At 51.3% G+C, this 13,225-nt stretch overlaps 1 protein-coding gene across 1 annotated transcript in view; it reads right to left on the bottom strand.

Annotated features, from left to right (window-relative positions):
- Nucleotides 1-13,225, bottom strand: part of LOC144246555 (uncharacterized) — a 196,701-nt gene that overhangs the window by 161,232 nt on the left and 22,244 nt on the right. The window contains exon 3 of the mRNA XM_077784465.1: nucleotides 10,786-10,788. Coding sequence (XP_077640591.1) covers nucleotides 10,786-10,788 — 3 coding nt within the window. The remainder of the gene's footprint in view (nucleotides 1-10,785; nucleotides 10,789-13,225) is intronic.

Raw genomic sequence — 13,225 nt, 5'->3', positions numbered from 1 at the left:
GCCCAGGCAGGGACAGCCCCGCGACGGCCCAGGGCACGGAGCACGGCTGTGGGGTGTCTGCCCGGCCCCTATTCCATCCTGTCCATGGGCACGGCCCCGGGGGATGGGATGGGATGGGATGGGATGGGATGGGATGGGATGGGATGGGATGGGATGGGATGGGATGGGATGGGATGGGATGGGATGGGGCCAAGCTTCCTGCAGGCACCAGTCTTGCAGCCTGGCTCTGCCACTCACCCTTCTGCGGTGGCTGGAACTGCTCCACCACTTCAGGCTGCTGTGCTGGGGCAGCTCCAGGGCCTTCTTTCTCCTCCTTGCCCCAGGCCAGCTTGGGCACGCTCGCAGGTCTGTGCTCTACGTCACTACCTGGATTCATGGCTACTTCTAGGAGAAGGTGGCTCGGAAAAGGTCCGAGTCAGCAAGTCCTACACTCTGGTTTTGACGGCTCCAGCCACAAGGACAGGAGACTCCTGTCAAGGATGGTGCTAAGCAAATGCCACAGTCTTCCCTCGAGGGCAGCTGCAGAAGAGATGCCTCAGGAAGGCCAGGGGTCACCAAGTTCTCTGGTCTGGCCACGAGGTCACCTGCAGGAGTAATACCTTGGGAAAGCCTCGGAGTCAGCAAGGAACGAGTGGCTGTGCAAGGGCTCCTCACAGCACCGCTCTGTCCTGTCTTGTCCCGTCCTGTGCACTGAGCACTGTGGCATGGCCTTGTCACTGTCAACACCTCTGCCAGAGCGTGTCACAAAGGGCCCTTGGATCCCCTGTCCCATTCCATGCTATGGTGACTATGCTCCACCGTGTCATAAAGGCCTGTCACCTGCCCTGGGGCCACCCCCAGCTCCCCAGAGTGGCCCAGGGTAGAAGGAATGCCTTGCCCCAGGTGTGTCAGACAGCCCAACAGGATCTTTAGGAAGGGCTCAGCCCATCAGCAAACGCTGCCCTGCTCTGCGGGCTCAGAGCAGCAGGAGCCCCCGCAGCTGCCAACGCAGCCGCGGCGGGAAGGGCACGGGGCCTCCACAGAAGCTGGCACGGCCTCCTCGGGACACGTCCCACATGGTGGCCATCCTGAGCACGGCCGTGGGACACAGACCAGGAACGTGTGGGCCAGGGCAGGAATGCTGCTCTGAGCCCTGGGGCCCGGGCAGCGCTGACAGCAGCAGGTGAGGCACAGTCCCCGCCCAAGCAGAGTTCCCCTGAGCCCTGGCAGCACCGGTGCCCGTCTCCTGCCCCAGAAACCTGTGCCCCAAAAGGGCTTCTCTGCCAGAGGGCAGCCAAAGCTGGTTTCTGTGAGAGCAGTGGTCCTGTATAAAAGGTGTAGTCGGTCCAGTGGAAAACCCCAGCTGTGTCCTCTTGGAAACCTGTGGGAAGGCTGCCTCTCTGTCTAGAAATCCCAGGATATATCTAGGTGGGAATGTTTAGCTCTTCCCCCTGGGTGGAGCATCTCACCCATGGGCTGATGTCATTCTGAGCAACACGGTGGGTCCTTGATAAAAGCCAGGGACGTCATAAAACGGGAAAGCTGGCAGACAGAACGCACATCCAACCAATATTATTAATGCCACGTTCTCCGCTTATTTGAGAGATGGCAGTTTTTATACACATCTACATAGTTTACAATTTAAAAGGCACTCTGATTGGCAAGCTAACATTGTTTATCTTTGTCTTAAGGTGGCTGAAACCTTACACTTATAAACCTATACTACTTCACACCCAGACAGCCCAGTGCTCCCCATCACACCTTAATACAATTTCTAACTGCACCACAAACTCTTAATTTCTAACTGCGTCAGAGGCTGGAAGGCCTCACAAGGCCCAAATCTGAGGCCCAGACTGGAGTAGCTCAAATCTCATTCCAAACATAAATTATGACCTCTGTCTCAGAAATGCTTCAACACTTGATCCCCTGTTAAACAGAAATGGCTCTGGAGGGAGTTATCTCTGAGCCATGTGGGGAGACATTGATGGGCCCATTCACAGGAGATAAGGAAAACAGTCCAGAGGCAACTGCTACACAGATGGCAATAGAAAACATCTGGACTCTCAATCTCAGACAACAAACGAACTGTAGGTTTACTGATAAATGAAATTGGATACTGAAAGATGAAAGAAATGATGGGGAAATAAACATAGATTCCATGAAAATTAAAATCTAAAAGTGAGGGTCATACATTAGAGGGGAATCTTTGGTATCAGGCATATCAGGAAGTCTGTACCGCTTAAGTACCTCATCCAGTGTGGAAAGACAGAAGGGAAATTAGGATAAAAAGGAGACTGTGTCCTCCAAAAATTGGAAAGACTTCAAGAGAATACCCCATGGCCTCTCCCTTTATTTGAATAAAATAAAAGGACTCTTCTGTCTCTGTTTAGGACATAAACCTGTGGCAGCAGCTCTCTGGCCACAGAGAGAAACAACTTTCCCAGGCATTGTCCTGGGGGCAGGCTGTGAGATGATCAGAAAAAAGAATGAGAAACAATTCTTATCTTCACTTGCTGCACTTGCTGTTGTAAACATGTGGAATGTGTTATGGAGATTTGTTTGCCAAAGGGTGTTTTTTTAATTAGCGAATGGTGGTGGTGTTTGGATTAGTGTACCAATTAGGTCCAGGTGTATTATAACTGTATAAAAGCAATGGGTTTCTTAATAATTATATATAATATAATGAAGAGGTTGATCAGCCTTCTGTGAATCAGGTGGTCAATGCTAATTATTACCCAGCTGGAGGCCTGTGACAATGACATAAACCTCTGGTGTTTGTGGATTAATTTTCCTGACAAGTTCTTCCCAAACTTTTCAAACGGGGATCACTCTTCCACAGAGCGCAGTCCTTCAAGGACAGCCTGCTCCAGCTTGGGTCTGCACAGGATCACACCAGGAAACCTCCTCTGGGGTGGGCTCCTCTCTCCACAGGTCTGCAGGTCCCTGCCAGCAATCTGTTCCAGCACAGGCCTCCCACGGGCTCACAGCCTCCTCTCAGGCATCCTCCTGCTGGGGCATGTGCTCCTGCAGGGCTGCAGGGCAATCTCAGCATCCCCGTGCCCTCCCTGTGCTCAGGGCTCAGCTGCCTCCCCAGGGCTGCCCCAGGGCTGCAGGGCAATCTCAGCATCCCTGTGCCTAGAGCACCTCCTGCCCCTCCTGCAGGGACCTGGCTGTCTGCAGGGCTGCTCCTCTCACACACCCTCGCTCCTTTCTGGACACAATTCCTTTGCTGCAATTGCTTTTCCCTTCTTCAGTGAGTTTACATATTCACAGCAATAACAGAGGCATCAGCACATCCCTGACGGGCCCGGCCCAGGCCAGTGGGCCTCTCCTGGAGCCGGCTGGCATTTGCTCTGTGGGCATGGGGGAGCTTCCAACAGCTTCTTACAGAAATCATTACTTCACCTACCAAAACCTGGCCATGCAAACCCAACAGACTTTCTTATCTATTTCCCACCTTCTCACTACACTAAGAATTTAATTCTAGTGACGATAATCATCAAGTGGTGACCAAGAGGGAAATTTAATATGTACGTCTGCAGGCACTGAAGGTCACACTACAGACTAAATGAAAAAATGCCTCAAACCTACTCATCACAGAGACTAGCTGCTGGCACTTTGTGCATGTGCATTTATTCAATAAAATTCATAATTAGTTGTAATGATTAGGCTGGATACTAATTTCACACCAAGACCCTCCTGCTTTTGAGCCCAATCCCAATTGAAAAGTATTATAATAACCATTACATTTTTGGTAAAGACACATGCCTGATCCACAGGCCACTGGATCCACAGGTGGCACTGAATTTTAATGTTAAGAGGGACTGGAACATACTACATTCTTTATAATGATTTACATTGACAGTTCACCCTTACTGCTTATGTGACAGCCCTCAGGTATCCATCTGACACTACAGACTGTCTTTCTCAGGTTCAACACCTACACAGAGAGATGGCCTCCCAACACATCTGCATAGGTAAGATGGGAAAAACGAGAGAAAAATTTCCTTTTGTGATTGTCCAAGATTGGAGCACCAAGATGTTTCTTATTACCATCTGAGTAGGAGCTGCCTCTGGGCAGTTTTCCTTAACTCCTGTTAATGGCCCATCAATGTCTTGCCACATGGCTCAGAGACACTCTCCAGGAGACAGTTCTGTCCAACAGGTGATCAAGGACACAACTCTTGACTCAGAATAACATCAGCCAATTGTGAGATGCTCCGGCCAGGGGGGAGGAGCTAGGCATTCCCACCTGGATAAAACCGGGACTTTCTAGACAGAGAGTCAGCCTTTCCACAGGTTTCCAAGAAGACACAGCAACCACATCTGCAATTCCAAGAGGACTGCAGCCACTCCAATTTGGACTGCACCAGCATGCTGGCCAGAGGGGTGTTAGGTTGTATTCTGACTTTGTCAGTGGTTTTCCTTTTGTAGTATTGCACGTATTTTTGGGTTTTTTCTCTTTTCCCAATAAATTGTATTTCTGACTTAGAGTCTCTCACTGGTTTTTCTTTCAAACCAGAACATTGATACAAAATAAAGAGGAAAGCTGGCAGTCCTCACCCAGAGCTCTGCAGAAGGCTCTGTGGGGAGCGCACCTGACGTTATTGAAGCTGTGTGTTCAGCCCAGAGCCCTGGAAAGATGGGACTGGCTTGGCTGCCTCAGCCTGTTTGGCGCTGGCTCTTGCATCGTTCTGGCCATGCTGGTACAGCACTTGCTGCTTGCCCAGCTTCCCTGCCATGTGTTGTACATGTTCCTGACCCATAAATCCTGTGAGACTATTGCTGATGGAATAGGGAGGAGTCACACTTTGAAAGAATCCTCTTCAGTTCCCCTTTGTTTGAACAGAGGTAATTCAACAAATCTATCCACAAATGCTGGAAGATATCCTCCAGTTCTTCCCATGGAGATGCAAATGGCCCTGAGCAGCACAAAGGGCTTTGTCAGGAAGGCCACTCCTTTCCAGGCTTTCCCCAGAAGCCCCAGGTCAGTCTTTTCTTCTCTGTGCTCCCCTCTGGCTCCATTCCTACGCTGCCTCCAGATCATGAACGTGGCAGGGACAGCCAAGCAAACCACCATGCATGTGTGACAATGGATCTTTCCTCCAGTTCCCACAGAGGGCATGCCAGACACTACTGTCTGGATTCCAGCTCTGCAATTTCCTCCTCCAAGTGCAGCTGGTGCTGCCGAAGGGTTACCTCCTGCTCCTTCATCCTCTGGACAATTCCTTTGTCGTCCTCAGGAGAAATCCCATTTTTTCCAGGGGGCTGGTTGATGCTGACAATGGCCATCAGCACCAGGTACCTATGGAAGATTCCTTCAGCCATGGCTGATCCTTCCCTGAAAGAGAAAGAAAGGAGGACAGAGCCAAGATCCAGACTACATTGTCTCGGGAAGAGACAGGAAAGAGGCTTGCCCCTGGCAGGAAGGCTCTGGCCAGCCCTGCAGAAAGGCTGGAGGCCAGAGGTGCTCCTCAGGGCTCACCTGCTGCTGCCAGTTCCAGTCCAGCTGCCCAAAGAGGCTCCATGGGCACGTGGTGAGGAGGAAGAGGAGGAAGGTGCGAGACACAGGGACACAAACCTGAGCAGCTGCGTTTGAGGAGAGAGAAGCTCAGCATTGCAGATGGCAGAAGAAACCAAGCCCAGACCCCCAAGCAGGAGGAGGAGAGGAAGGGCCCCCCAAGCTGGCTGCAGGCAGACAATGGAGACCTTGCCCAGATGTTCCCAAATGGCCTGGGGAGAGGGAATACACAGCCCTGTTTTCCAGCTGCTCCCACCACTTCTGACCCTTCCACTGTCATGAGTGAAAGCCCAATGAAATCCTGCTCAGTGTGGGCAACTGGGGCCTTGAAGGGCTTAGTGTCAGGTCAAGGCTTCCTTTCCCTCCCAAAGCCTTTCCCTTGGCAGCCTTGGGCAGGGGATTCATCCTCCCTCCCTCCTCCTTCCCACAGACCTGCTCAGAACCACTCTGTGGGCACTTTCCATTCTCTGTGTCTGTCCTCAAGTGCATTGCCAACCTGAGTCAGTCCTGGCTCTGTCCTGAGCTCCCAGGAGCTCACAGGCTGAGATGGCAATGCTCAGCCACACCAGGGCCCTGCCCATGCCAGCAGCACCCCCACAAGAAGCAGCAGCAGCAGCAGAAGCAGCAGCAGCAGCTGCAGTCTCCTCTCAGCTGTTGGTGCCCCTGCACTGCAGCCCCTCCCGCTGGCACCAACGTTCCCTCATGGCCTTGGAGACAGTCCTGAATCCATCCATGGGGTCACAGAGCCATGGAATCCCAGAGTTCCAGGTTCCTGGAATCCTAGAGTCATTGAATCCTGAGAACCACACTCAGAGGAGGAGGAGGAAGAGGAGGAGGACGAGGATGAGGCCAAGGAGGACGAGGAGGAGGAGGACAAGGAAGAGGAGGAGGAGGAGGAGGCGGAGGAGGATGAAGAGGAGGTGGAAGATGAGGAGGAGGAATAGGAGGAGGAAGAGAGAGAACGAGGACAAGGAGGATGATGAGGAGGATGATGAGGAGGAGGAGAACGAGGAGGAGGAGGAGAAGAAGGATGAGGAGGATGAGGACAAGGAGGAGGAGGATGAGGATGAGGAAAAGGATGAAGATGAGGAGGACAAGGAGGACGAGGATGAGGAGGATGAGGAGGAGAAGGAAAATGAACAGGAGGAGGAGGAGGACAAGGAGGAGAAAAAGAAAAGGAGGAGGACAAGGATGAGGAGGACCACGAGGAGAAGGACGGGGAGGATGAGGATGAGCAGGATGGGGAGGACGAGGAGGAAAAGGAGGAGGAAGATGAGGAGGAAAAGGAGGAGGAAGATGAGGAGGAGGAGAAGGAGGAGAATGAGGAGGAAGGGGAAGAGGAAGATGAGGAGGAGGAGAAAGAAGAGAATGAGGATGATGAGGAGGATGATGAGGAGGAGTGGGATAAGGATGAGGAGGATAAGGAGGAGGAGGATGAGGAGGAGGAGGAGGAGGACGAAGATGAGGAAAAGGACAAGGATGAGGAGGACAAGGAAGACAAGGAGGACAAAGAGGAGAAGGAGGAATAGGAGGAGGAAGAGAATGAGAATGAGAATGTGGAGGAAGATGAGGAGGAGAATAAGGATGAGCAGGACAAGGAAGAGGAGGAGGAGGGGGAGGACTAGGATGACAAGGAGGACAAGGAGGAGGAGGAGGAGGAGAAGGAGGAGGAGGTGGAGGAGAATGAGGATGAGGACGAGGACGAGGACGAGGACGAGGACGAGGACGAGGATGAGGATGAGGATGAGGTTGAGGACGAGGATGGGAACAAGAAGGAGGAAGATGAAGAGGATAAAGAGGAGGAGGAGGCGAAGAAGGGGTTGTTAAAAGAGCAGTTAAAGAATGAGGAGCTGGGAACCTGTCCCCATGGAGAACCCATCTCCCAGATGTGCTCCATGCCCTTAACAATGGACCCTGGGGAAATGGAAACCCCCTGGCTGTGCATGGCTGCTCCCAATGTGCAAATACAGCCCTGGGCAGTGAGACTGGGACTGCCTGGGAAATTGTTCTGGGTGTGATGGCCCTGGCAGGGCCAGCCCAGAGGCTGCAGGGCTGGACCTTCATCCACTGGAATTAGTCAGGATAAATCAGAAGCAAATGAGAGTTAACAATGCAGGAACAGGAATCCAGATTCCTCCAGGACACTTTGGTTTGGTAACTGCTCACTGGAGCTTGGCCTTGCAAAGTGCTCATGTCATGGGAGGAGGAACTGATGCAGATTATCAAGGGGAAAATGAAGTAATTTGGTTAAAGAATAGTGAACAAGAACAGTGAACAAGATTCAAACCCATGACAAGGTAGCACAATTATTGATATTGTCAGGGTTTAAAACAATTGGGAAAAAAGGAGATCCACCTCAAATCACTGCTGTTGGTGGAGATAAAGGCTTTGGATCCAGCAGTGCTAATAATGGGGCCAGAGTGTGGGTCCAGAGGCCAAAAGGCCCTCCTGAGGCAGCTGAAGAACAGCTCCTGGGAAGGACAGCAGTGTTTGAATCCTGAAACCTGGGCAGGAACAATGGGAATGTGTCCCTGCAGCCAAGTGCTCTGTGTGAGAACAGGTAGATATTACAGGAGATTGTTTTACACATCCTGCCAGACCAAATCTCCCTGTTTGCCCCAGTGAAAACTCGTGACCTGGACTCCATCTAGGATGGAGCCAGGGCCACGCCCTTGTACTGCCCAAGGTGTATCTCTTGAAGGCCTTTAATAAATACCTGCTTTAATTCCTTTAACACTGCCTAGCTCTGTTCTAGGCAGCCTCTCAAGGCGTCACCACCAAACCAAGGGTACACGGACCAGGTCTGGCTGGCTGGGCCTCCTGGGGACCACCTGACCACCTTGGCATGTCCAGGGCTGCTTCTCACCTGCCCTGAGGCACTGGGGCTCTGGGCTCTCCTTCCTATGGGAGAGAACTCTCCTTCTCCTCCATGGGCCATGGCCAAAATTTGGATTCCTCCTCCAAAACTCTGTACATCCAAGGATTGCTCCCAAGTGAAAGCTGCCAGGACAGACAGGTCTGGTTGCCCTTGGCCTCTTGGGAGCCACCTATCATCTGCTTTAGAAACACTGGGGCTTGGTGCTTTCCTTCCAATGAAAAAAATTGTCCTTCTTCTCAAGGTGTCCGTGGTCAAAAAGGAGATTCCACGTCACAAATTCCACATATCCAAGGACTCCTCCATGACAAAAGCTGCCAGGAAGAATGGGTCTGTTTGGTTGAGCCTCCCAGGATCCACCTCTTTCTTCTTCTGCCTTTGAAATGCTTGGGCTCTGTGCTATGGAAAAGAACTGTCCTTCTTATCTATGCAGGAATGGCCAAAACTGGGGTTCCGCCTCCCAAATTCTCTATATCCAAGGGTTGCTCCCAGACAAAATCTGCCAGTACCATCAAGTCTGGCTGGCCTTGGCCTCTGGTGGCTGCCCCTGCCACACTGGGGCTCGGTGCTTTCCTTCCCATGGAGATCACTGTGACACTGTGGGCACCTCATGGAACCAAGGGGATCATTGTGGCACCACTGGAGCCCATGGAACCAAGGGGCCATGGTGACACCATGGGGCTTCATGGACCCAGAGACCATTATGACTCTGTGGGGCCTGATGGAACCATGGAGACCATTCCGACCCTTCAGGGCCTGGTGTCACCAAGGGGACATTGTGACACCTCAGGGCCTCCTGGAAGCAAGGGACCATTGGGACACTGTGGGGCCCCATGGAACTGAGGGAACATGGAACAGGTCTGGCTGGTTGGCCTCCCAGGGGCCACCTGACAGGTCTGGCTGATGTTGGGGTGTAAAGGGCTGCCTCTCATCAGCTCCTGGAGCACTGGGGCTCTGTGCTTTCCTTTGTATGGGAAAGAACCGTCTGTCTTTTCAGATGCCCATTGCCAAAACTGACACTCTGCCTAAAAAATTTCCTGCATTCAAGGGTATCTCTAAGAACAGAATCTAGCAGCTCTGGCTGGCCTTGATTCCTGGTGGTCACTTCTCCTCTGCCCCTAAAACAGTGGAGCTCTGTTCCATCATTCTGATGGAAAAGAACTGGTCTTCATGTTCAGGGACCATGGCCAAAATTAGAATTGCCCACCAAGCCTGGCCAGGGTCGTGTAACCATCTGCAGCCCCGGGCAGATATTGACTCTTCCAGTGCTGCCATCCTCCCTCCAGTGAGAGAAAAGGACACAGGGCAGGCACACAGAGGAGCAGCATGAACACACCGAGGGCAGGGAAGAGCAAGTTGAGTCCCAGATAGGAGGGATGAGGAGATGTCTTGATCCTGGGGTTGAAATCCTCTGCTAAAGCTATGGAGAAGGATGTCATTGATACATCAGACTCGTTTTTTCCCTGTAAGGCATTGAAAAGAATTGGGAGATTACTTATTTCAGCTAAACTAAGCAAATGTTGAAGTAGATGTGATCCCATGAGAAGTTTAAGCAGACAAAGAGAGCAGAGGGATGAGACCCTGTGCCCTCAGGGAGAGAAGAAGACCTCTGTTCCCAGAGATAAAGATGATTTGAGAAAGAGATGAAGAGACCCTTTGCCTTAAACAGCTCATCCTGAAACTAATACCCCATAAGTTGGCATGGGCCATAAACACAGCTTTGAGAAAGGCTATGAGAAAATGGGAGGGATTTCACTATTTCACTTTTTCTGAGTGGCTGATATTTGTGGAAATGGAGAGCCACAAGAGAATTGTTTTCTTGTGCAGAAGTCTCCAAAGCAATAAAGAGAGACTCCTCTCTCTAAGTGAACTAAAGAACGACTATTCTAGAGGTGGGAAAGTGACTGAAAATTTTAGGTTTTGTCTCCTTACATTGTCAAGAAAGAAAAGATTGTAGGGAGAGGAAAAGTGCTCTGAAAGTTTTGTTCTGATTCTTATTACTCTTTCATTTAGTTATTGTTAATAAACTTTTCTTTATACCCTTTTAAAGTTTGGGCCCACTTTGCCTTACTCCTAATCCTATCTCAGAGCAGGAAATGAGTAAGTATATTCTAGTGAGTGCACTGGTAATTAGCCAACACTGAGCCCACCTCACTAATTGATGCATTGGCCAAGAAATCTCAAGTTGGTGAACCAAAATCACTACAGAAACTTCCTGATGTACTGCCCCATACAAGATGGAATTTGAGGCAGAGCCATGGTTTTTCAGGACTTCCTTGATCCTAATGAGCCCTGTGGTGCATTTGGAGCTGAGCCCTGGGACCTCAGGGCCTGAGAGGAGATTACACAAACCTTTACAGGAGTCAGAGCAAGAGGAAGCACCCAAAGTGTCTCAAAACATTAATGGGACCCACTGAGGTCCATCCCCAACACAGGCTCCTCATGGATTCCTTGGAAGAGAGAACTGGAGGCCAGGATGGCACAAAAACCTCTCAGAGACTCAAAATGGCACAAAAACCTCTCAGTGTGGAATGGAAAATCCAAAGTACCTTGCAAAAGTTAAGAATCTCCAAGTATTAATGAGCCCCAGTGAGTGTCAATACAAAGCTCTCAACAGACAGGTTAAAGCAGATAATTGGGGCCATGATTGCACAAACCTCTCACAGAATCTGTAGCAAAAAGGAAACACCAAGTACTTTAAAAGAACTGAAGTACCTTGAAACAATAATGGGCCCCACAGAGTGTTGTTTCTGACAAAGCCTCTCGAGAGAATAATTAATGCAGAATACTGGAGGCAAAAATTTCAGAAAGCTCTCAGAGACTCCAAGGCAAAAGCCAAACCCAAAGTCCTTTGAAAAACCTGCAGTCCCTGGGAGCATGAAGGAGCCCCCAGGTCCATTCCTGACCAAGGCTCCCCAGGGACTCCTTCCAGCAGATCCTTGAGGCCACTGGGATGTGGGCATGGGGGGGATGCTGAGGGCAGGAGCAGGGGCTGACAGTGCCCAGCCTGGCTGGGGCTGTGCCAGGAGGCCCCAGGGCCTCAGGACAAGGCGCCTCCTCACAGCTCTTGGTGGCACAGACCCTGCTGTGCCCCAGGGTACCAAGACTTGGCTTCTCTTTGTCCCCACCTGGCGTCAGTGCCTCCAGTTCTCTGCTCTGCCTGGGGCCTGGGGACACTTTCTCAGTCGTGTCCCTCAGTGGGACCCATTAAAAGTCCAAGAAACTTTGGAGCTGGATTCTGACTTGGAGTTCTGGAGAGGTTTCTGCAGCTCCCTCTCAGGGCCTGATGTTCAGGGCCTGAGCACAAAGCCCCAGAGGTTCATTAAAGTCCTTGTGCTGTGTCTGTGCTGCTGAGCTGGGCCGGGCTCCTGGCACAGAGGGAGATGCTGGTAACCAAGCAGAGCTTCAAAAGCACATTTCTCTTGCTGAGCAGCTCTTCTCCCAGCCCAGCAGGGCTGGGGCACTGCCTGCAGCCAGCCCGGGCACAGCACAGAGGCACAGAGAGCTTCAATCAGTCAGGGCTGGGAAGGGGCTGAGAAGTGCCTGGGGCAGAATCACTGCCAGCCCTTGGCACAGGAACCTCTGGCTGCAGGACAATGCAGCTGCAGCTCCTGCAGTGATCTCCTAAAGCTGGAACATGCCAATGCCCACAGAGCCTGTGAGTGCATTCTCTGCTCATCTCCTGTGCAGAGCAGCCAGGGGTGCCCAGGGCTGTCCTGCAGAGCAGGGTCCTGCAGCCCAGGGCGCTGTGCTGGGCCAGGGACTCTGCTGCCTGCCAGGGACAGCTCTCAGCCGGCCCTGGAGCTGCTCCCAGCGCTGGCCAGGAGCTGTGGGGGGAAGGAGCCACCCTGAGCAGGGCAGGTGCTGCTGCTGAGAGGGGCTGGCTGGGGCAGGGCTGTTCCAGCTCCAGACCAGCCTGGGCACAGCTCCGGAGGACACTTCCCAAAGAAAGTAAGCCTAGGATTATACTTATATACTTAGAAAACTATAATCCTTTATTATTGCTATTAAACTCTTGATTACCTCTCTTAAACTCTTACTGAACAATATTAAAGTTTTATTATATATCTCTATATCTATAATATTTAATTAACTCTAGTACATTTCCTTATGGTTGTTCTTAGAATTTAGAAAAATAACCTGACTGTATAAATGCATTTTTGAATATTATATAGTCTTTTCAACAGGATGAGGACCTACAAGAAGAACATTTTGGTTTTTGTATGCCAGCAGTGATAACGAAACCTGGGGGAAAAATGTCCTTGGACCTACTCCAATGGGTTGAGCCAGGGGTGTGTAACTGGGACAAGTGAATATTCTTTCGAATGTCCTTGTAAACTATCCTACTTAATCAACCTCAATGAATTGTTGAAATCAGGGGCCGGTTGTGCCTCATCCCCACTGGGACACCTGGAATGTTCCAATAAAGGTCTGGTTTTTACTTTACTGTTCTAACACTGTTGCAAGGGCTTTTTTCTTGTTTAATTATAGACAACAGGGGGTTGAGAGAAGCAGAACAGGAATTGTAATCCCAGAATGACAGAACATTCTGAGTTTAAAGGGAAACACAGGATCACCAATGAATGTTTGGACAGAGACTCCAGAACTGTGACTTTGGGTGGTCAGTCTCTCTGCTGGGAGCCTCCCAAAGGGCCTTCAGCCACTCCTCAGCCCTGGGCAGCAGCAGCATCACCTCTGCAGGGCCCAGCAGGGCTCTCCTGAGCTGCCCTTGCCCAGCTGCACACAGAGCCTGCCCCAGCCAGGGCCCTGCACACAGGCAGGTTTCTGTAGGGCCGGGCCGAGGGCACACAGGGTGGGATGGGCTCTGTGAGCACTGGCAGGGACAAGGC

Source organism: Lonchura striata, chromosome 6, assembly GCF_046129695.1.
Source record: "Lonchura striata isolate bLonStr1 chromosome 6, bLonStr1.mat, whole genome shotgun sequence".
NCBI classification, from domain to species: domain Eukaryota; kingdom Metazoa; phylum Chordata; class Aves; order Passeriformes; family Estrildidae; genus Lonchura; species Lonchura striata.
The sequence above is the reverse complement of the archived record's forward strand: the minus strand, read 5'-3'. Positions and strand labels throughout refer to the sequence as shown.